General features: G+C 40.2%; 1 protein-coding gene across 1 annotated transcript; it reads left to right on the plus strand.

The window, feature by feature from the left end:
• Window positions 1–866: 866 nt before the first annotated feature.
• RBM15 (RNA binding motif protein 15) lies at window positions 867–20431 on the plus strand. Its single transcript, XM_007169442.2, has 3 exons — window positions 867–4121; window positions 8184–9742; window positions 16235–20431. The coding sequence occupies exons 1-2, from the start codon at window positions 1256–1258 to the stop codon at window positions 8204–8206; spliced, it is 2889 nt and encodes a 962-aa protein (XP_007169504.2). The 5' UTR covers window positions 867–1255; the 3' UTR covers window positions 8207–9742; window positions 16235–20431.
• The last annotated feature ends 342 nt before the right edge of the window (window positions 20432–20773 follow it).

Here is a 20773-nt window from a genome sequence, read left to right on the forward strand (position 1 = left end):
ACCCTGACCTCTCCGCCGTGTCCCGACAGTCCCCACCCCGCCCGCGGGCGGCGAAACTGGAAGCGTCAGTGACTCTCCTGGGTTGCCCGGGGGCACTCAGGCGAAAACGGAACGCGCAGAGGAAGGCCGGCTCCCGAGCCAGAGTTGCGCCTCGGCTATGCTGCGTCCCCGCTGCGGGTCCCCAAGAGCCCGCGTCCTGCCTCCGCCCCGCCCCTGACGTTAGTGTGAGCCGGCGCTTTGTGAACTGTGAACTCCCGGCCCCGCCCACCTGCCCCGCGGGCCCCAGAGCGCTTTCTGGCGCATGGGGGGGTGGGGCTTTTTCAGGCTGTTCACGCCGAGGCCAGAAGGGCTAAGATGGTGTCCGGTGGGCGCCCCGCGACGGCTTCCTGAAGGGTTCGTGGGTCCCGACAGCCGGAGAGCCTGCCCAGACCCTTGTCCCACACAGGTAGGAAGTAGGAAGCCCAGAAGTTCTGAGGTCCGAGGGCCAAAGCACAACCGAGTACGCAGCGGGACCGAACAAATGTTGGAGAGGAGAACGCAGAAAGCGTGGGGAGCCGGAACTCTTTCCTAGTCACCATCCCGCGACGTCTAACTGACGTCGCAGAGCAAGCGCGTATTCTACTCTTTCACCTTCAGGCAGCTTCCTCAGTGTATGGGCCTACCCCTTTAAGCGAGTGATGGACAGTTATTTCGGCCTATCAATTTCCTCGTCAACATCCAATCAGATTTAAACTTCTTTCAGCCGCCGGAGGAGTTGGAAGAAGGGGGTAGAAGGAGGGAGCCCTCTCCCTCTCTCTCTCTCTCTCTCTCTCTCTCTCTCTCTCTCTCTCTCTCTCTCTCTGTCTCTCTCGCGAGATCGCTGTGACCCGGCCTCTCAGAAAAAAAATGCTAGAACATATGGCCCGACTTCCCAAATAGTAGGCTAAAGGACGGGGTCACAAACCAATGAAACGGATGAGGAGGTGGGATCACCGCTTTCATCGCGCAAGAAGTACCGTTACAGGGCAGACTTTTTGTCCAATCAACGCCTCCAGACTTTGGGTCAGGTGACCATAGAGTGCGGGGGGCGGAGCTACAGTCTGGCGCGAGGAACCGTTAAGATGGACAACGAATATAACCAATGAGGTACTCTGACTAGGGCGTTGGGAACCCAATAACAGTGGTCGGGCGGGCGCCTTCCCGGAGCGCGGGGAGATGTAAAGACAGACAAATAGTTTTCCCAATGAGACTGTAGAAGAGAGGAGCTAATTGACCAATGAAGACTGCGGGGCGGGACCCTCTGCCGCGGCGGAGTCCAAGATGGCGGCGTGCGGTTCCGCTGTGTGAAACGAGCGCGGGGCGGCGGGTTAATCAGTTCCGCGGAGAAGACCTCCGACGACCCGCTACAATGAAGGGAAAAGAGCGCTCCCCAGTCAAGCCGAAACGCTCCCGTGGTGGTGAGGACTCGACTTCCCGCGGGGAGCGGAGCAAGAAGTTAGGGGGCTCTGGTGGCAGCAATGGGAGCAGCAGCGGAAAGACCGACGGCGGCGGCGGGTCGCGGCGCAGCCTTCATCTGGACAAGTCTAGCAGCCGAGGTGGTAGCCGAGAGTACGACACCGGTGGGGGCAGCTCCAGTAGCCGCTTGCATAGTTACAGCTCCCCAAGCACCAAAAATTCCTCGGGCGGGGGCGAGTCGCGCAGCAGCTCCCGGGGTGGAGGCGGGGAGTCACGTTCCTCTGGGGCCGCCTCTTCAGCTCCTGGCGGCGGGGACGGCGGGGAATACAAGACATTGAAGATAAGCGAGTTGGGGTCTCAGCTGAGTGACGAAGCGGTGGAGGACGGACTGTTTCACGAGTTCAAACGCTTCGGTGATGTAAGTGTCAAAATCAGTCATCTCTCGGGTTCTGGCAGCGGGGATGAGCGAGTAGCCTTTGTGAACTTCCGGCGGCCAGAGGACGCGCGGGCGGCCAAGCATGCCAGAGGGCGTTTAGTGCTCTATGACCGGCCCCTGAAGATAGAAGCTGTGTATGTGAGCCGGCGCCGCAGCCGCTCCCCTTTAGACAAAGATTCTTATCCTCCATCAGCCAGTGTTGTCGGGTCCTCTGTAGGTGGTCACCGGCACCCCCCTGGAGGAGGTGGTGGAGGCCAGAGATCACTTTCCCCTGGTGGCGCAGCCTTGGGATACAGAGACTACCGGTTGCAGCAGTTGGCTCTTGGCCGCCTGCCCCCTCCACCTCCGCCACCATTGCCCCGAGACCTGGAGAGAGAGCGAGACTACTCGTTCTATGAGAGAGTACGCCCAGCCTACAGTCTTGAGCCAAGGGTGGGAGCTGGAGCAGGTGCTGCTCCTTTCAGAGAAGTGGATGAGATCTCACCCGAGGATGATCAGCGCGCTAACCGGACGCTTTTCTTGGGCAACCTAGACATCACTGTGACAGAGAGTGATCTAAGAAGGGCTTTTGACCGTTTTGGAGTCATCACAGAAGTAGATATCAAGAGGCCTTCTCGGGGCCAGACCAGTACCTATGGCTTTCTTAAATTTGAGAACCTAGACATGTCTCACCGGGCCAAACTAGCAATGTCTGGCAAAATTATAATTCGGAATCCTATCAAAATTGGTTATGGCAAAGCTACACCCACCACCCGCCTCTGGGTAGGTGGCCTGGGTCCTTGGGTGCCTCTTGCTGCCCTGGCACGGGAGTTTGACCGATTTGGCACCATACGCACCATTGACTACCGCAAAGGGGATAGTTGGGCGTATATCCAGTACGAAAGCCTGGATGCGGCTCATGCTGCCTGGACCCATATGCGGGGCTTCCCCCTTGGTGGCCCAGATCGTCGCCTTAGAGTAGACTTTGCAGACACAGAACATCGTTACCAGCAGCAATATCTGCAGCCTCTGCCCTTAACTCATTATGAACTGGTGACAGATGCTTTTGGACACCGGGCACCTGACCCTTTGAGGGGTGCTCGGGACAGGACACCACCGTTACTATACAGAGATCGTGATAGGGACCTTTATCCTGACTCCGATTGGGTGCCACCCCCGCCCCCAGTTCGTGAACGCAGCACTCGGACTGCAGCTACTGCTGTGCCTGCTTATGAGCCACTGGATAGCCTGGATCGCAGGCGGGATGGCTGGTCCTTGGACCGGGACAGAGGTGATCGAGATCTGCCCAGCAGCAGAGACCAACCTAGGAAGCGAAGGCTGCCTGAGGAGAGTGGGGGACGGCATCTGGATAGGTCCCCGGAGAGTGACCGACCACGAAAACGTCATTGCGCACCTTCTCCTGACCGCAGTCCAGAATTGAGCAGTAGCCGGGATCGCTACAACAGTGACAATGATCGATCTTCCCGTCTTCTCTTGGAAAGGCCGTCTCCAATCAGAGACCGACGAGGTAGTTTGGAGAAGAGCCAGGGTGACAAGCGAGACCGTAAAAACTCTGCATCAGCTGAACGGGATAGGAAGCACCGGACAGCTGCTTCCACTGAGGGAAAAAGCCCTCTGAAAAAAGAAGACCGGTCTGATGGGAGTGCACCCAGCACCAGCACTGCTTCATCGAAGCTGAAGTCCCCTTCCCAGAAACTGGATGGTGGGACAGCCCCTGCAGCAGCAGCCTCTCCCAAACTCTGTTTGGCCTGGCAGGGCATGCTTCTGTTGAAGAACAGCAACTTTCCTTCCAACATGCATCTGTTGCAGGGCGACCTCCAGGTGGCTAGTAGTCTTCTTGTGGAGGGCTCAACTGGAGGCAAAGTGGCCCAGCTCAAGATCACTCAGCGTCTTCGTTTGGACCAGCCCAAGTTGGATGAAGTAACTCGACGCATCAAAGTGGCAGGGCCCAATGGTTATGCTATTCTTCTGGCTGTGCCTGGAAGTTCTGATAGCAGGTCCTCCTCTTCCTCGGCCACCTCAGACACTGCCACCTCTACTCAGAGGCCACTTAGGAACCTCGTGTCCTATTTAAAGCAAAAGCAGGCCGCTGGGGTGATCAGCCTCCCTGTGGGGGGCAACAAAGACAAGGAAAACACCGGAGTCCTTCATGCCTTCCCACCCTGTGAGTTCTCCCAGCAGTTCCTGGATTCCCCTGCCAAGGCACTGGCCAAATCTGAAGAAGATTACCTGGTCATGATCATTGTCCGTGGTGCGTCTTAAAGTCCATATGTAACTTGTATTTAGTACTTTGACATGGTTCCTGTTTTGTGATGTGTGATGGGATACAGCATCGGATGCAATTTTCTTTTTAATTAGTTGTTTAGTTGTAGCTTTTTTCTTTTTTATATTTTTATAAACCTCTTTAAAATAGAAGTCAGGAGAGTTTAGCTATTACTTTAAGTGAAAGGGATGCCCTAAAGGTAGCAGGCAAATGAATTTACTTTAATTAGGAGTTCCCACTCTTATGAGTAACTTTTTTCCTCTTTTTCTGCAGTTTTTTTCTTTTTTAACCTTAAGCTTAAAAAAATCCTCCAAGTTACAAAACCAGAAATTTGAAAAGTCAGAATTTGGAAAACAAAGAGCCCACTGACTATATAAAGATGATAATATACACCTAAAAATGGTTTGATTGGTATGTAGGTAAATAATTCCTGTACCAGAAATGTTGTTTTTGTGGCTGAAATTTGATCAGGGATCTCATTAGTATAAGCTGGTAAATCATATAACATTGTGATTATTTTATTCAGGTATTTGAGTATTTCTCTTAAAATACATGGTTTATTCCCAGAGAGTTTGCTTTAACATACACATTTTCATCATTAGCTCTTGAGTTCTGTATCCTGTATATGCACTTTTGGTTTGTAGCAGAAACTGTTCAGTAAACATTGAGGAGTATGTTACAGACCACATATGTCTTACGCTTACACTAGTATGCAGGAAGTGAGTAGGTGCTTTTAAAATCAGAATTCTTTGGTCAGTCGTTGGTGTGTGGTGGTGTTTTCACTGACTTTTTCAGAGAGATGTAGCAGGTACAGTTCTAATTTAATTGTGCATATTTCAAAACTTGTGTTTTTCATCAGAGATGAGTTTTTATTTTTGTATCCATTCAAATTTCTGATTTCAGTAATAGAAAGAAGAGTTGTCTGCAGGCTCATAAGTCATCTTTTGTTTCAGTGGGCATTAATCAGCCATAGCTGGATCGCAGATTTTTTTATGTCATCGTGAAATGCCTTTGACATACTCTCCAAATTTTGCTTGTATTTTTATTTTCATATTTAAACAGTAGCGATGACATTACATTATTGAAAATATTTTGAATATCTTTGAAATTTTGTGTTTATATTTTCACTGGTGTCCAACCACAGAAAATTGAAATGTCAGTTTAGGAAAACCCTTTTTTAGTGGTTTATTTTCCCAGACACCTGGAATTAATACAAAATAATTTAGCCCATCCTGACAGTTTTTTTCCAAAACTGAAGATTATATCAACTTCTGGTTCTTAACAAGGGTTTTTGCTGCTTAACAGTAATGGGTGTTTTCCTTGTTTGTCTTTTTTTTTTCATCTACCCCCACCACCTCCACCCCTAGTTTCTCAGGTCATTTGTAGGTATATTTCCCCCGTGATTTAAATGTTGAGGACTTTAGCTAAGGCCTTTTATGTTTAATTATGATTAGAAACTTGAGGACCTTTGGATCATGGTCATGTTTCTAGTCTGTGCGAGTGACTTCTTGAAAGCCTGGCAGAACCCAACTGTTTTCTTTCTGTTATCAAAGCTGATAGTTTTGAAATAGCACCAATAATAACCCAGGGAAATGTCATGTAATTTTTAATTGTCCGTTATGACAGGTGTCTAATGCATGTCAGCATGAAAGCCTCATCACTATGTGTCATCCTTTTTGGTTTTCACTATGCATTTGTAAATTTTCTTTTTAAGTTTGGAAGTTTTTGTATTTTTTGTTTTTAAACTGGAAAAACTAGCCATTTTGAGAGAAGGAAGATACTAGGCCATGAGCACAAAGGTCCTTGGTGTGCCTGTAGGGAAAATACCTGAAATCCTACAGTTAAGACTTTTGGTCCTTTTTGCTTTTAAAAAGCTTTGCTTGACATGCTAATGTGGAGTAGACATCTGTTCAGAAACTTATGCAAGTGTGCAGTCTGTGCATAAGTGGGGTCAAAGTACAATTTGTGGCTAGATACATTTTTTCCAGTTTAAATAATCTCACTAACCATTAACTTTCGAATATCTTTTGATAAGATGGCTGGACAAATGATTTTACTCTTTTAGGGGGTGAAGTCCATGACATCTAATTTTACTCTAATCCAAAGTGTGTGTGGTTTTCTTTTTTTATTTTTAAGTTGATGTGACAGCTTACCGAAGAGCAGAGTACTGTGGGTTTTGCTCCATGTTTGTTTGAATCTTTATCTGACATTGTGGCTTTTGTTAGATCTGGGCAGTTTGTGCTTCAATGTTTTTGAAACAATGGCTTGATACCATTTCTAAATGTATGTATTATAACTAATTATGTTTAGTTTGGTGTGTACCTGCAGAGTGCCATCATTCAGATGAATCTCTTAATTTGTGTTGCTCGTTCTGTTGTGCAGGTTCATAATATTGGTAAACTACTTAAAACTTCAGAGTGTAATGAAAACAAATGTCTAAAACTATCTGGTTCTAATTCTCATTAGCCAGAATTTCATAATCTCAACATTGGATGTTCTTTGTAACAACCAATTGTTTCTTTTACTTTAAAAAAATGTATTTGTTTAATTGATTTTTTTGGAACTCAGTTCAAATGGATGGAAAGAATTTCTTCAGTATATCATTAAACAACTTATTAAGTATTACTGGTAAAAAAAAAAAAAAAGCCAAGCTAATTTAGATTTTTAATCACAACTTCAAAGTTTATGAAAAATTAATCATTCAGCTCCTAGCCAATTTTTTAATATTATTTTGTTGGTTATAACTGGGATTCCTATAAAGAGTTTTCCACGCAAAAAGTTTAAATTCCTGGTTTAAGATGTATATTTTGACTCTCACCTGAGAGTAGATAGAGTTTTCCCTTTAAGGATTATATCTTAAAATGTCCATCCTCTGGCTGGTATAAGCTCTTGTCACATTTTGAAGGTAATATATATACTCTGGACCTTCTTAACTCAGATCATTTGAGATACAATAGTAAAAGTAAGGTGTGTGTTGCTTTCTGAGTCAAACACTTGTTTAGGTTTATTTAAAAACTATTTTATGAGCAGGTTTTCACTGACAATTTTTTTGTTGTTTTTTGTCTTTTTGATTTTAAATCCACTTTCTTCAGACAGTGAAATTGCTCATTTGCAGGTACAGCTTGAACTGCAGTTTGGCTCCCTATAGGAACCACTCACCAAAAACTGTGGTAACAGAACTAGGAAATCCTGTTGAGAAGAGGGCCTTAATGACCTTTTTTGTGAAAAAATTTTTGGAGAGAATTTCTGGACATTTTTTTTTCTGTCTGCCACAGTGTTTGGTTTGGAGATAGGAGTTAGGTATGAGAACAAGAAGAGAAATGGAGCTGACCCTGTTAACATTCTGGTTATAGTGGTGTGCCTAAAGGGAGAAAACGATTTCAGGTAACCACGGTGAACTGTCTAGCTAATGAAGAGTTTTATATGTATGATGTAAACAGAGTTGGAAAGTAAAAGTCCTACAGTGTTCTTTGGCTGTTTAGCGATTGTTTGTATGAGGGTTTTCTTAAAAGAAAATAACAGCTGCTGTCTTTGGTAACACAGATGAAGGTGGATTTTTAAAAGGCTTTGTATCTTGACCCCTTTCTACAGTAATGGAGTAGGTCTGTATTGCTCCATATAAATTACAGAATGAAAATAGAGGGGGTAAAAGTTTGACTAAACTCCTTTTTATAGTTTCATTTTTTAAGTTATATTTAGAATATATTGATTATAAATTGATTGTAAACTTACTTTTTTCTGAGTTTTTTTGATATGTTTTACTCAGTTACATGAGTACCAAGGATATTTTCAGTCCTATAATCCTCACTTAATTGCAGTCTTTAAAAAAAAATCCACCCTTATTGTTCTACTTGTTGTCTATTCATACAGTAAATTCATTTCAAGGTTTGTGCCAGTGGGTATTATTGGTGCTTTTTGAAGTCAAGGTGGACTATCCAGGAAGGTCTTGTTAATGTTATGTTCAGCTATAATGGCATAGGGGAAATATATATATTTTTAATATTGTAAACATTTGTACTGAATAACCTTTTTCCCCTCCCCCCCCGCAAGCAAAACTGGTGAACAACGGATGAAGATACAGAATTCAAAGCTCTAATGGACCTTTTTGAAGAGAAGTTGTGGCTTATGTGGAGTTTACATGGGCCTCTTGATGGAAGAAAGCTAATCTGTTTAGTATTTGTGCATTTTACTAAAATGGCAGCTTAAAGTTGTGTATCTGCTATTGTGATGCCAATGCCGGTGTTTTAAGTGGAAAAAAAATGACCTTGCTTTGTGCTGTGTACACAAGATTTCTGGAAAAGAAAAACCCTTTTTATGGCTCACACAGCTTAAAAGTAGCTGTCACTCAAACGTGCGCTCACAGTTGAGCTGCTTTTGTTTTATTCTAAATAAATTGTTTCTTTTGAGGAAAATGTTTTTCTGCCTGGAAGTGAATTGACGGCAAACCTTTGACCCCTTTGTTTGCAGCTGAGGGGGTACTTGCTGCTGCTCAGATCTTGTATGTCTTGAGCAAGAAGCAGGGAGACCATCATTTTGACTATCACAGTGTGTCAATTCTGAAGGATCACTAGTGTTACTGTGACCCCCTTTGTTTGCAGTGAAGGGGATCATTTGCTTCTCAGTCCTCAACTTTATGAGGAAATGGTGCTGTTTGCTGGCACGCAAGAAGCCGGGGCAAGCACCGTAAGCCTCACCACAGTGCACGAGTCGGGGGCTTTGCTGGTTTGAAGAGCCGGAGTTGCTGAAATTTAAGTTTTGATTTATTTTGTTCACCCATCACGTTTGGCCTTAGTTTCATTTTTAATTTGAAGAAAAGTTTGAAATTGCTTTATCTTGCTCTTAACATTTGCACCAAATTGCCAAAAGAAGGAGAAATGCTCCGCTTGCTTTTTAAATGTTAATGATGATGTTAATAAAGCCTTTCCTGACACATTTGAGGAGCTCCTCCATCTTCAGGGGCTTCTTGCCAGAGTTATGCAGTGATGGGTTTAGTTCTGAATGGATGAAGAGTTCCTGAGAGCTAGCGTTTGTAATTAGAACCGTTACTTGGTATCTGTGCCTTATTTGACCTGTGGTTCCACATGCCTTGGATGTGCATGCACCGTGACGGTTTCATAGGTACGAACGCACACTCAGGCCCAGTCACTTCGGTTGGTAGTACAGATTGTGAGGAAAAAATGGAGGCATCCTTAAGGAGGAAAAAGTGTTTGCCTTTAGTTCCTGCATTATCCTGTACAGGGGCTCCTGAGCTTTGGAAGCTGTTTCCAGTACAGGAGAACAACTCCCCTGTTTGCAGCAGGAGACTTCGGTGCACAGTGACAACGCTGGAGTTCAAGAGGAAGCCAGCAGTGCTGCACCATTGGCTTCAGACACCATTGTTGTTTGCCAGTTTTAAACTTAACTAGTTGCAGACGAAGACCACCTTGAAATGCAGGCTTGTTGGGCTTGTTTTGAATTTTAACCTCGGATGGAAGAGCCCTAGTGCTGTCTGTCTCCATGCGGGATGATGATTACTTAGGCAACAGGTGATTATCAACAAAGGATGCCACGCTTATACTCTGCAAGGTGGTGTTCCAGTGGCAAACAGCTGTATAAACTCTTGTAAACAGGTAAGAGGGTTTTTAGAGGTCAAAATGCATTATAATTAATAGGGTGAGGGCTTTTAATGTTTTGGGGTATGTTTCTCTGATTGGAAGTCTTTAGGCACTCTGCTGCTGTTACTAGCTTCCTCCCCTCACCAAAGTGTTGTATTAACAAAGTTGCAGGCCAGAACTTTTGTCCTACTTGGTATTTTGATTTTTCTAAGTTTTAAAATTTGTTTTAACGTTTGAAAAAATTATTTTAATGTGAGAGCCAAAGTATTAAAATCCTGGTTATGGATTTGGACCTACAAAAATTTGACGTTTTCTCTTAGCCATAGCCTTCACCCTTAGTGGTGATTTAATGGTGCTGGAAGAACTCAACTGGTATAAAAATGTTGCTTATTACAAACACTGGTTTCTAAACCTCCAAGTTAAGAATATTTTAGTATGTATAGCAAAAAAGTATATTATCAGACTGGGAATGACAGATAATTTAGCCAAAATAGTTAATTTTTTTCTTTTTCCACAGGGAGATTTATTTAATTATAAAATTAGGTAGCTACAATGAACTTTAGGAGGTGAATGGACAATGTTGAGGAAGATCTAGCTCTTAACCATTTTCATTGTCCATTTAGCCCTGCCAGCCTTCTGAGCCCTTCCAGCCCCTCCCTCCAACATTAATCAGGTGTGAGGCTTTGGCCGCTTAATACAAGCACAACTTCTTAAATGTATAATACAACTTAGGTTTCCTTGCTTTATTTTAAATGGGATCAAATATTTTGAAGGGAATTTTTCTTTTTCATGAGATTTTTGTTTTTCATCCCTTTCCAAAGGGGAAAAGTGAAGTACGATGGTTTTTAGGTTCTCAGTATGTCATTTTCAACAGTTTTTAAAACATGTGCTTATGAGTTGGCTGCCATTTAAAGCTTTGCTAAATGATCTCTCATGTACATTTCTTTAAACAGTTTATTTCTGTTGGAAATGTTAATTTCCAGTGTGTTTTCTTTCTCTGACTACTGAAAGCCCATTAAGTAGTTTTTACAGTTAGTAAAAAAATATTTAAAATCACTGTGGCAATTTGAGGAAGATTTTGTTACGCTCTACATATTTCTCCATGTTTGGTATCTTTCTTCATCTCTCAAGAAGAAGAAAAAATGTTGCAGACAGGGCATTTGTTTATTTGTGTATGGGACCATGTCATGCAAAATGGAAAGATACACAGTTTTTTGAAACTGCTCATGAAATCATTTTATTTCCAGCTACACCATGAAGAAAAAATATTAATTGGGTTGAGTATTAGATCTAGAGTTCTGGTTTTATAAATTGGAAACTGCCCTTTGGCATTTTATGTGTGGTTTTCCAGTGTCTTTTGTATGATCTAAATTTAGGGTTCTATTATAAAGGAAATAGTTCCAAGAACACCCCTGAGTTGACTTGTGCTCATTTTGAAAAGTCTGGTTGTATTAAAATTGAAAATGGGGATTACCCTGACTTCAGTAAAACAACCTAGATTTTATAAATTGCCACTTTGGTAGCTTAAGGCACATTATTATTTACAAGCTGTTTATCTGAGGCAATAAATTTAGTGCTTATGGCTTGTACAGCATCTATTTTTCTTCTTTGCAATAAGATATATGGTTATGGCTTATCTGACCATCACCACCATTTCCCATTCCAGTTTGCTCTTTTTAAGCTTTCCTGGTTAAAATAGGCTTTTTACTTAAAAACTTGAATTATAACCTAGTTATAAGTTCTAAGCAGAGGAGTTTATTGAGTAACAAAATTCCTTCAAACCTCAGACAAGATTGTTGCTAAGAAGCAACCAAAAAGAGATTTTGATTTTGAGGTAAAATTACTTAACATGCTTCTGTACCCAAATGCTGTGATATTAAGCATTCAGGTAGGGTTCCTGTATAAATTAAATGCTGGCTGTATGTTAAGAACTAAGATGCTGAGTATATAGGACAAAGTATCAAATAGTCTCTACCCCTGTCAGCAACTTGTACTCTAATTGGAGAAACTAGATATAAACAGGTAAATAGTTAAATATCAGGGAAAAAAGTTCATAGTTTAAGACAACTATGGGAGAGATGTCACAGGTCAAATTTGATTAATTGAATTTTTACTGGCCATATGGGTATATGATTGAGTATATGAACTTTAAGCTGGGGTGGTCAGGAAAGGCTTTACAAAATAAGTTGTTAGTTAGAGAAGGATATAGAATGGTGGAGGGAGGTTGGGATTGAGATGTCAGGCCAAGAAGCATGAATAATAATAGAAGTTGATACATGGAAAAGATGCAGGCTGAGTCTAGAAAACTAGTAATGTAGTTGGGTCAACAAAATAGGGAGTCCTGAAAGGCAAGCCAGTTTTAGGCAGGTGGGGAGTGAGGATGGATAATGAGTTGAGGGATGCTGATGTAAAGCAACAATACTGATAGCAGTCATTTATTCAATAGCATTCTGCCAAGTCCTCCACAAACATTGTCTCATCCACTTTTCACCACAGACCATAATCTGACAGCTAGTAAGTGATAGAGCCAGGGTTCTAACCAGGCTTTTGTTCTAGCTAGGGCTCTTGGTCACTGTACTGTCATACCTCACTTTTTTCCAGAGGCTGGGATGGGATTAAAGCTGCAAACTTGAGAAAATGTCTGGATAGTGTATTTCAAACTATAGTGTATCAGCATTTGAGGTTCTTGGGAAACATACAGGCCCTTAGCTCCAACCCCAGAAATTCTGGGCTTTGTTAGGGCCAACATGGCCCAGGAGTCTTTGTTCTTTTACATGCCCTCTGGGTAATTCTGATGTAGTCTGTGGTCAGTGGCCATGGGTTGAGCAGCACTAAGCCACAGAGAGTAGAGTGTTGAAGTATAAACTTGGGGTAATGTCATATTTAAGGCATGGGAAGGGAAGATGGTGCTAGAAAAGAGGCTCAGGTAGGAGAGCCAGAATAGTGTTCAGATTCTGAAGCTGAGAGGAGCTTCCAGAAGATAAATTCAGAGCTATTGAAGAGACAAGCAGAATGAAACTGCAAATGCCGTGGAATTTATTACTTAAAATTGTCACTTAAGTAATAGTTTTATAGTCATGTAATTATATCTCCCAGGAATTCAATCTAGCTTAGTATTTAATTTTACCTTATAACTGTCTGTGAAGAAGCGTTGCTGTTTAGTTTATGAAATACTAAAGGGGTACCAGAAAAGTTTTATGACTTGGCTAAGGGGTACATAGCCAGAAACTGATTGAGGTATCCTTGCGTTTTCAGTTAATCTAAAAAATAATGTGATTGTAGCCTATTTTGAAATTGAAAGCGATTGTAGGATTGAGTGAGTATATGTGTATGTACACAATGTAAGTTGTTTTCCATGAATGAACCATCACTTTTCTCTCATACCTCCTAACTAGGTTACTAATAGGATTGAGATACAATGGAATTATAGGTAAAGTTGAGTGTATCTTTGACTTGTAAATGGTTGAAAGATTTCCCATTTTGAATTATCAATACTTGGTTTGTCTTTGATTGATATAGCTAATTATTTAATTCTTCAAATATTTAGGTACCTGTTATGTATCAAGTAGTATTCTAGGTCTTGGGAGTATATTGGTGAGGAAAACAGCTCCTTATGTCTCATGGAGCTCATAATCTGATGAAAGAAGGGAGGTAGTAAACTAAGTTAGGGCCTTGTTGCCAAGGACTAAGGGTTTAGATTGTATTCTAAAGCTGAATGCAGTGGAAAGCCATTGGAGGTTTTAAGCAGGGGGATGAAGTGATTTGATCAAGATTTGACTATGTGTCTCAGGAAAGTAACAAATAAATGTCTTTCAGATTTCTTTCAATTATTCCCAAGATCTAGAATAGTGCCTCGTATATAATAGGTACCCAAATATTTGAAGAATTAATTAATTAGCTACAGAAATTGAAGACACAGTATGAGTAATTCAAAACAGGAAATCTTTCAACCATTTACACATCAAAGATAAAATTTCCTTCAAAGATAAATGAACATTTCAAATTCTCTGCAAAACTGTGAATATGTTCTTGCTCAGAGATAAGCAGTGTTCTTTTATTTAAATACTGTAATAGAGATTTTATTTCTTCTTCAGGCTCATAATTGTTGACTACCCTGAGGTCTTCCTCCTTGTACATCTTCATTTTCTCAACATGTCATTTTTTATTCTTTCTGCTTTCAGCAAACTGTCATGACAGTTTACACTATAGTCACATATAGTTTCTGCTATAACACACTGACCGTGTTTTCTCTGTTTCATAACTTGTAATTTTTCTAGTGGTATCAAACCAAACTTCCATACTAAAAATCAATTTAGAGGGTTTTTGTGGAATGGCTGTCATCCTCTGCAAGCCAGCTACATGTGTGTATACAGTTTTAAAGTACTGAATTAGTATCTGACCTTTCTCATGTAACCAGCAGATTTTCCTTTTACCCAAGAAAGGGGCTTAATGAAAAGCTGTCATGCATAAGCTTGTTACTGCATCTGTGTTCAGGGTAGAAATATTATTACAGGTAAAATTAACACTTTGAGGTACCATATACATATATATTTTTATTACATATTTTTAAGACATATCGAGAAAAGTGTTGTTTGATAAAATTGTATTTTAGCATATAGAAATTGACTGTCAGTAGTTTTACCTTGCTCCCAAGATAAGCATATCGTTTGTGTATATTCTTTTATAGAGAAACACTTCAATAAATACACTCTTTAGAATTTTTCTGCATTTTGTAGCAGAGGTCTCAAACCTGGCTGTGCATTAAAATCACCCAAGGAACTTTTCAATACCAATAGCTGGGAGTCTCTTGTAGATAATTTAAATTGATCTAGGTACAGTGGGGCTCTGCCAAGGCCCCACTGTTGTTTTAAGTGCCCACGTGATTCTAGTATGTAGCCAGGGTTGAGAACCACTGCCCTAGAGACAAATCTTAAACATACGGACCAACACACGCACAGTCAGCCTCTTAAAAACTGTTTGAACATCAAAGCCAAAAACTTTCAGAGTATAATTTGGGTTCAGTAGAGTATGTATATTGTTTAGTCTTCTAGAATTTCTGCTGTTGAAAGTGTGGCCCTCAGACCAGCAGTAATAGCATCACCTAGAAGCTTGTTAAGAAATGTAGAATTGCAAGGCCTCACACAGACCCACTGAATGGACTCAGATCCCTAGGTGATTCCTCTGTACTGGAAGGTTTGAGAAGTACTTATTAAGATGCAGATACATAAATGTCCTTTGTAGTAAAAATGGGTGATTAGAATCTTATCCCTCATGCATAAGATTCTCAGATTTGTGCATTAGTCAATGACATTTACTTTAAAGATTTAAAAAAAATATTTCAGTAAGAAAAGTAAGAACAAGAGTTCATAGGTAGTGAGCTTCTGGTGACCAGAGAATTACCAGAGGGTCTCTGCCACCAAGATAGGGGAGGGGTTATTGTTGTCTATCCTAGTTGGTTGGTTCTTGCTTATTTTGTTATACTTACATTTTTTTCTCTCCCTCCTATTCTGTTCTAGCCCACTCTTTTCATTGTGAGAAAGAACATGTTATTTTTTTATAGATACAGGTGAGGATATTTGAGACACTGTACTGATAGGTACCCCATAATTTAGAAAATTTGGTAGAGGTAGGTTCAGAGCTTTCTATGGAGGGGACGGATATGGACGGGATTGAGGAGTGGTTCCTAATTGCTTTTGTTTTTAAATTATTGTATGATAATAACTTCATTAATAAACTGCTTTTCCTCACATAGCAACAAGATTTGTATATATTGAAGGGAATGGACCAATGTGAATGTTCAGAAAATACTGTAAATTGCATGATATCAATTTAGATACAGAAATGCTATTTTTAATGTATAAGTTTTTATGATAAAAGATTCTAAAGTACATTAACCAAGCAACCATGTTGATATCAAATGAAAAATTGCAGCCAGATTATTCTCATCCCACAATTTTTAAATTTTTAAATTGGCATATGTGTTTTAGAGGGATTTTTCATTAAGCACAGCAATGTCAGCGTCTCTAGAAAACTTTTCTAGGGTTCATTTATGATTTATAGATTTCTCCTGAGACATGAGAGGTGTTTTTTTATTTTTTAGTGGAGACTTACCTGTATCATTTATTTCTCCTGACAAATTTCATTTATGAAGTTTACCCTCTGCAGTGTTATTAATCTTACTGGAAATTCATTCCATGAAAAGGATGAATTCATCCGAACTTTAAGGTTTGGTGGTTGAAAATACTTTATTTCTGTGATACATGAGTGTTTTTTTCTTTAATATTACTGGTTTAAAGGTATTTTGAACCTTCAGAGACGCCTTTTCTTCTATTTGCTGCTCCTTAAGTTTAGAGATGTCTGAAGCCCTAATTTAAAAAAAAAAATTTTAACACATCGTATTGGATCTACCTCCTCTATTTTTTTTTAATAGCCAAGTTTAAAGGAGGGAACATTTCTAAGTAGAGTAATTGGTTAAATGTCTTTTTTTCCTCCTGGGTTTCTTTTTAGGAACTACTGACAATCAAAAACCTATAGCCGACTTTGGGATATGGCTTTATTATTCAGCAACTAAAAGATGAGTTCTAATTGGCAGACTTCTGGCATTGGCATTTGTCCTTCTGTTTCTGTAGAAACTGGGTTGGAAGTCAGAGCTGCACAAAGGGAAAGGGTAAGTTTCTTTTAAACTCCATATTTATAAACCCGTATTAACTGTGGCATGGTATCAGTTTTCACATAAGGATATATACATCAGTGTACTAGAAGGCAAATATGAACTACTGATTTTTACTTGAGTGGAAACTGACATCAAGTCATTAAATGTAATAGGAGGGTTTGAATATGGATTTATTTTTCTCGTGACTCTGACTTCACATTTCTTGAAGCAGTGAACTCAGTATGATAATTCTCACTTTCACTTATATCTCATTTTGGGATGATAAAATTGGTTTTTATCCTCTTAGATCTTTATTGTCATTTTCTGGTAAGTGAAAATCGGGGTATAAAATATGTACAGAGGACATTTAAAAAGTCTGCATGAATTGTAAGTCTCTTCTCTGGGGCAAAGTCTGATTCTTTCCATTATAAAACAAGTACTGTACAACTGACTAGTTTTTTAGCTTCTCTCCTCTCTTAGCCAAGCAGGACGAGGTCGTCTGTTGGGCACATACATGTGTTCTCATCCAGGCAGACACCCATTAATCGCAGAACCTAAGACACCTGCCAGTTGGTGAGTTATCTTATTACTATGGCTTCAGAGGACTATGCTGCACAGCTGGGGCATTTAGGCTTGACATGGTTTAATCAAGTGTGATAAACTCCTCTGATCTACAGGTTGGTGTTTTTAAATAATTTATACTCAACTTTGACTAGTTGGGATATTGAAGGAAGGTAATATTAGCTCTTGTTCTTTAAAACTTATCTATCATTTCCTTGGTCCTGAAATACTGCTCTTAAGGGATAGATTTCTCTTTTCCTTGCTAAAAGAATGTTGATGTTGGTTGACACCAACCAAAGAGTGGGACATCTTGGCTTTATTTTGGCCCAAATTGTTAGTTTTGTAAAAATAGTGTAAAAGTGAAAGTTGGAAATTTTTCAATAGGGAAAGTTAATTCAGTTTTGAAAATTTCACTTCACAAGTCCTCGGTCAGTTAATGCCTGAAAGTGGATTTTCATTAAAACTGTAATGCCTCCCTTCTTAAGTACTACTGTGTATCCTATTTGTTTCTATTTGCTCACTGGAGCTTGAATGATGTAAAAATAAATTGAATTTGTGACTGTTGGTAAACGTGGATAGAAAAAACTTTAGTCTCTAGCTGCCTGCTGTCAAGTATCCAGACATGCAGATGTGTCTTTACTCCTTAGTAAGGGTGGCCAGCTTGTCCTGGTTTTAAAACGGAGAGTCATAGATCCCAGGAACTCACTGATTTCCAGGCAAGCCAGACAGTTGGTCACCCTGTCTTATTCTCTGCATGCCTGAAACAATGTCACTAGGTTGTTATTGATCATCGTTTTGGATAGAAGTAGATTTTTACGATATGTTAGCTTCTGTTGGAATGTACCAGAGAGTAAGTTCTTCTTTTTAAAGAAATGATAGTCTTATTTGTCTCAATGATCCTAGGTAATGCCAGCTTCCCTCTCATAGAAATAAAACATGAATTTTAAACTGATTGATTTAAAAGGTGATTACAAGGACTGTTGTTGTTTTTCATTTGTGTCCCCATGTTAAGACCATGGGTGATAAATGTGAGACATTTAGGTAGATATTTGTGGTGAATGAGTAGCCAAATGAGGCAAATATATATGTATATATGTCTTAAAGCCTTATACAAGTAGATTCTGTTTTAAGAGAAACACTCAAGGCTTTTAAGAAGTATTGGGCTTTGGTTTTATAATGAGGTCCTCAGAGAAACTAGGTTTGGATTTTTAAAAATTACATCTAAAATCAAATATTAATACACGGTGTGCTTTTGTTTTTCTCATGGAAAAAGCCAGTTTTACAATTAGGCAAGTTTATGTGCTAAGGAGCTAATTTTTTGCAAACAAACATAGCATCACATATGTTAATATGTCTAGATTATTTGAAAAATATCACAAATTATTTCAGTCCATTTAAGTATAATTGTTGCTTTTATTAAATTTTAAACTTTTAGAAAATCATTAAAGAAGAAAAGCCAGGGGCTGTGATCTAATCAGCGTTGTTAATTAGTTTTCAGAATTGGCTCCATTAGGACTAGCTTTGTAACTTTAGGCAAATAACTTGGTCTTAATTTGCTTTTGTCCTTAGGTGTAAGACAGGAATATTAATACCAATCCATCTTCCTCACAGGATTGACATGATGCTGATGAGGTAATAGGTGGGAAAGAACTTTAAAAACTTAAAAGTACTATAAGGTGGAGTTTTATTTATTTATTTATTTATTTATTTATAAATTTATTTATTTTATTTATTTTTGGCTGCATTGCGTCTTCATTGCTGCACGCAGTCTTTCTCTAGTTGCCGCGAGCCGGGGCTACTCTTCATTGTGCGTGGGCTTCTCATTGCGGTGGCTTCTATTGCGGAGCACTGGCTCTAGGCGTGCAGGCTTCAGTAGTTGTGGTGCGCGGGCTCAGTAGTTGTGGCACACGGGCTTAGTTGCTCCGTGCGGGTAGAGTTTTAGTATCAGAAATAGTATTTCATGAACAACGTATATAGAAAATTCCTTTTCCAGTGGTGGTATGACATTTTCTTAGAGTAAGAGCAGCAAGAAATGGTCTCTTAATAGTTTTAAATATCTCAGCGAGTAACTGTGAAGAAAGTATTACTGAACTTTTATGTTCAAATTATCATGGCTCTACTAAATATGTGTATTTATAGATAATACTTTATAAACATTTCAACTAATATTTTAGTATTGAGGAATTATAAGTGGCACATACTTAGGCATTACCTTCTTTGGTCAGGGTTGGTGAATATTGGAAGACCTAAAAAAGTTCATTATCTTTAACAACTACATTCTTATTGCATTGTAGCAGATGTGTTTTGTTGCTTTAATTTGTTTGTTTGTTTTGGTTCTTAGGTATTTTGCATCCTCTTTTTCATTTCAATCTAGATATTAAAAGTTTTTGCCAATTTGAGTTGGAACGAATTTATTATAAGATAACTGCTTACAATTAAATTAGCTTCGTAATCCTGTGACACTTTCAAGAAGCCAGGGTTGTCTGAAGGGGAAAGTGTAGGGTTTTCTGTCAGTTTGTGTTTGAGTTATGACTCCTCTACTTACTGGGTGTTTAATTACTTTGACCTTAAGTTTATTCATGTGTAAAATAGTCATCATAGTATTTTCTTCTAAAGTTTGTGAATATTAAATTAAGATTAAATATAAAATGTGTCTGCCTCAGTGACTAGTATGTATTAGATGTTGAAATAAAGTTCTTCACCAGCCTACTTCTCCAAACACATGCTAAGCCTGTTTGTTTCCTCTTTGTCCCATGGGATATCTTGAGGGGGAAGGAGATAGAAAATCAGTGTACTCTTGCTTTTCTTGAAACCCTGTATCTGTCCGAGATAGTATTTCTAGATTATGGTTACTTAGAAATGTGTTAACATCTTATACTATTGTTCAAGGGCAGGAGTAAATGAATAGGAACATTTAAAGTTAATTGTTAATATAGTGAATACATTAGTTATGAAGTCTTTAGCTTCCTGTAGTCTAGGGAGTCAGTCTTTCTTGATCCACACCGCCCAGGTTTAGAGGGGCTATTAGCATGGAGTAGGATGAAGAACTGCTCTGTTGTGTAAGAGTCATAAAGCCTATGTAAATCAGAATTCAACTTGGAGTTCTTTAGTTGGTTCTACTTTTACTGTTTTGTGGGTTATTTTTATTTATTTTTTTGGCCGTGCAGCTTGCGGGATCTCAGTTCCCCAACCAAGGATTGAACCCAGGCCATGGCAGTGAAAGCCCTCAATGCTAAGCACTAGGCCACCAGGGAACTCCCTGTAGTTGGTTCTGCTTAAAATGTATAGTTTGCTTTCATAGGAGGAAAGAATCTAGTTGCCCTAGGTAGTTAAAAGTCTTTTGAGAACAGTTATTGCTCAAGAGGGAAGGGGGGACGGATGAGAGTGGTTCCTAGTAAATCATTGATTTTCTTAATCTTGTGCTTTGATGTAGAAAGAAGAAGAAAGGAAATTATCAGCTACTGTGTATGAAGGGTATTTTGCTTGGTACAAGTATGTTTTCATTTTTTTTTTTTTTTTTTTATTATTTATTTATTTATGTCTGTGTTGGTCTTCATTTCTGTGCGAGGGCTTTCTCTAGTTGCGGCAAGTGGGGGCCACTCTTCATCGCGGTGCGCGGGCCTCTCATTATCGTGGCCTCTCTTTTTGCGGAGCACAGGCTCCAGATGCGCAGGCTCAGCAATTGTGGCTCACGGGCCCAGTTGCTCTACGGTATGTGGGATCTTCCCAGACCAGGGCTCGAACCCGTGTCCCCTGCATTGGCAGGCAGATTCTCATCCACTGCGCCACCAGGGAAGCCCAAGTATGTTTTCATTTAATCCTCATAGTACAGC

The sequence above is a fragment of the Balaenoptera acutorostrata genome, chromosome 1 (genome assembly GCF_949987535.1).
Source record: "Balaenoptera acutorostrata chromosome 1, mBalAcu1.1, whole genome shotgun sequence".
NCBI classification, from domain to species: Eukaryota; Metazoa; Chordata; class Mammalia; order Artiodactyla; family Balaenopteridae; genus Balaenoptera; species Balaenoptera acutorostrata.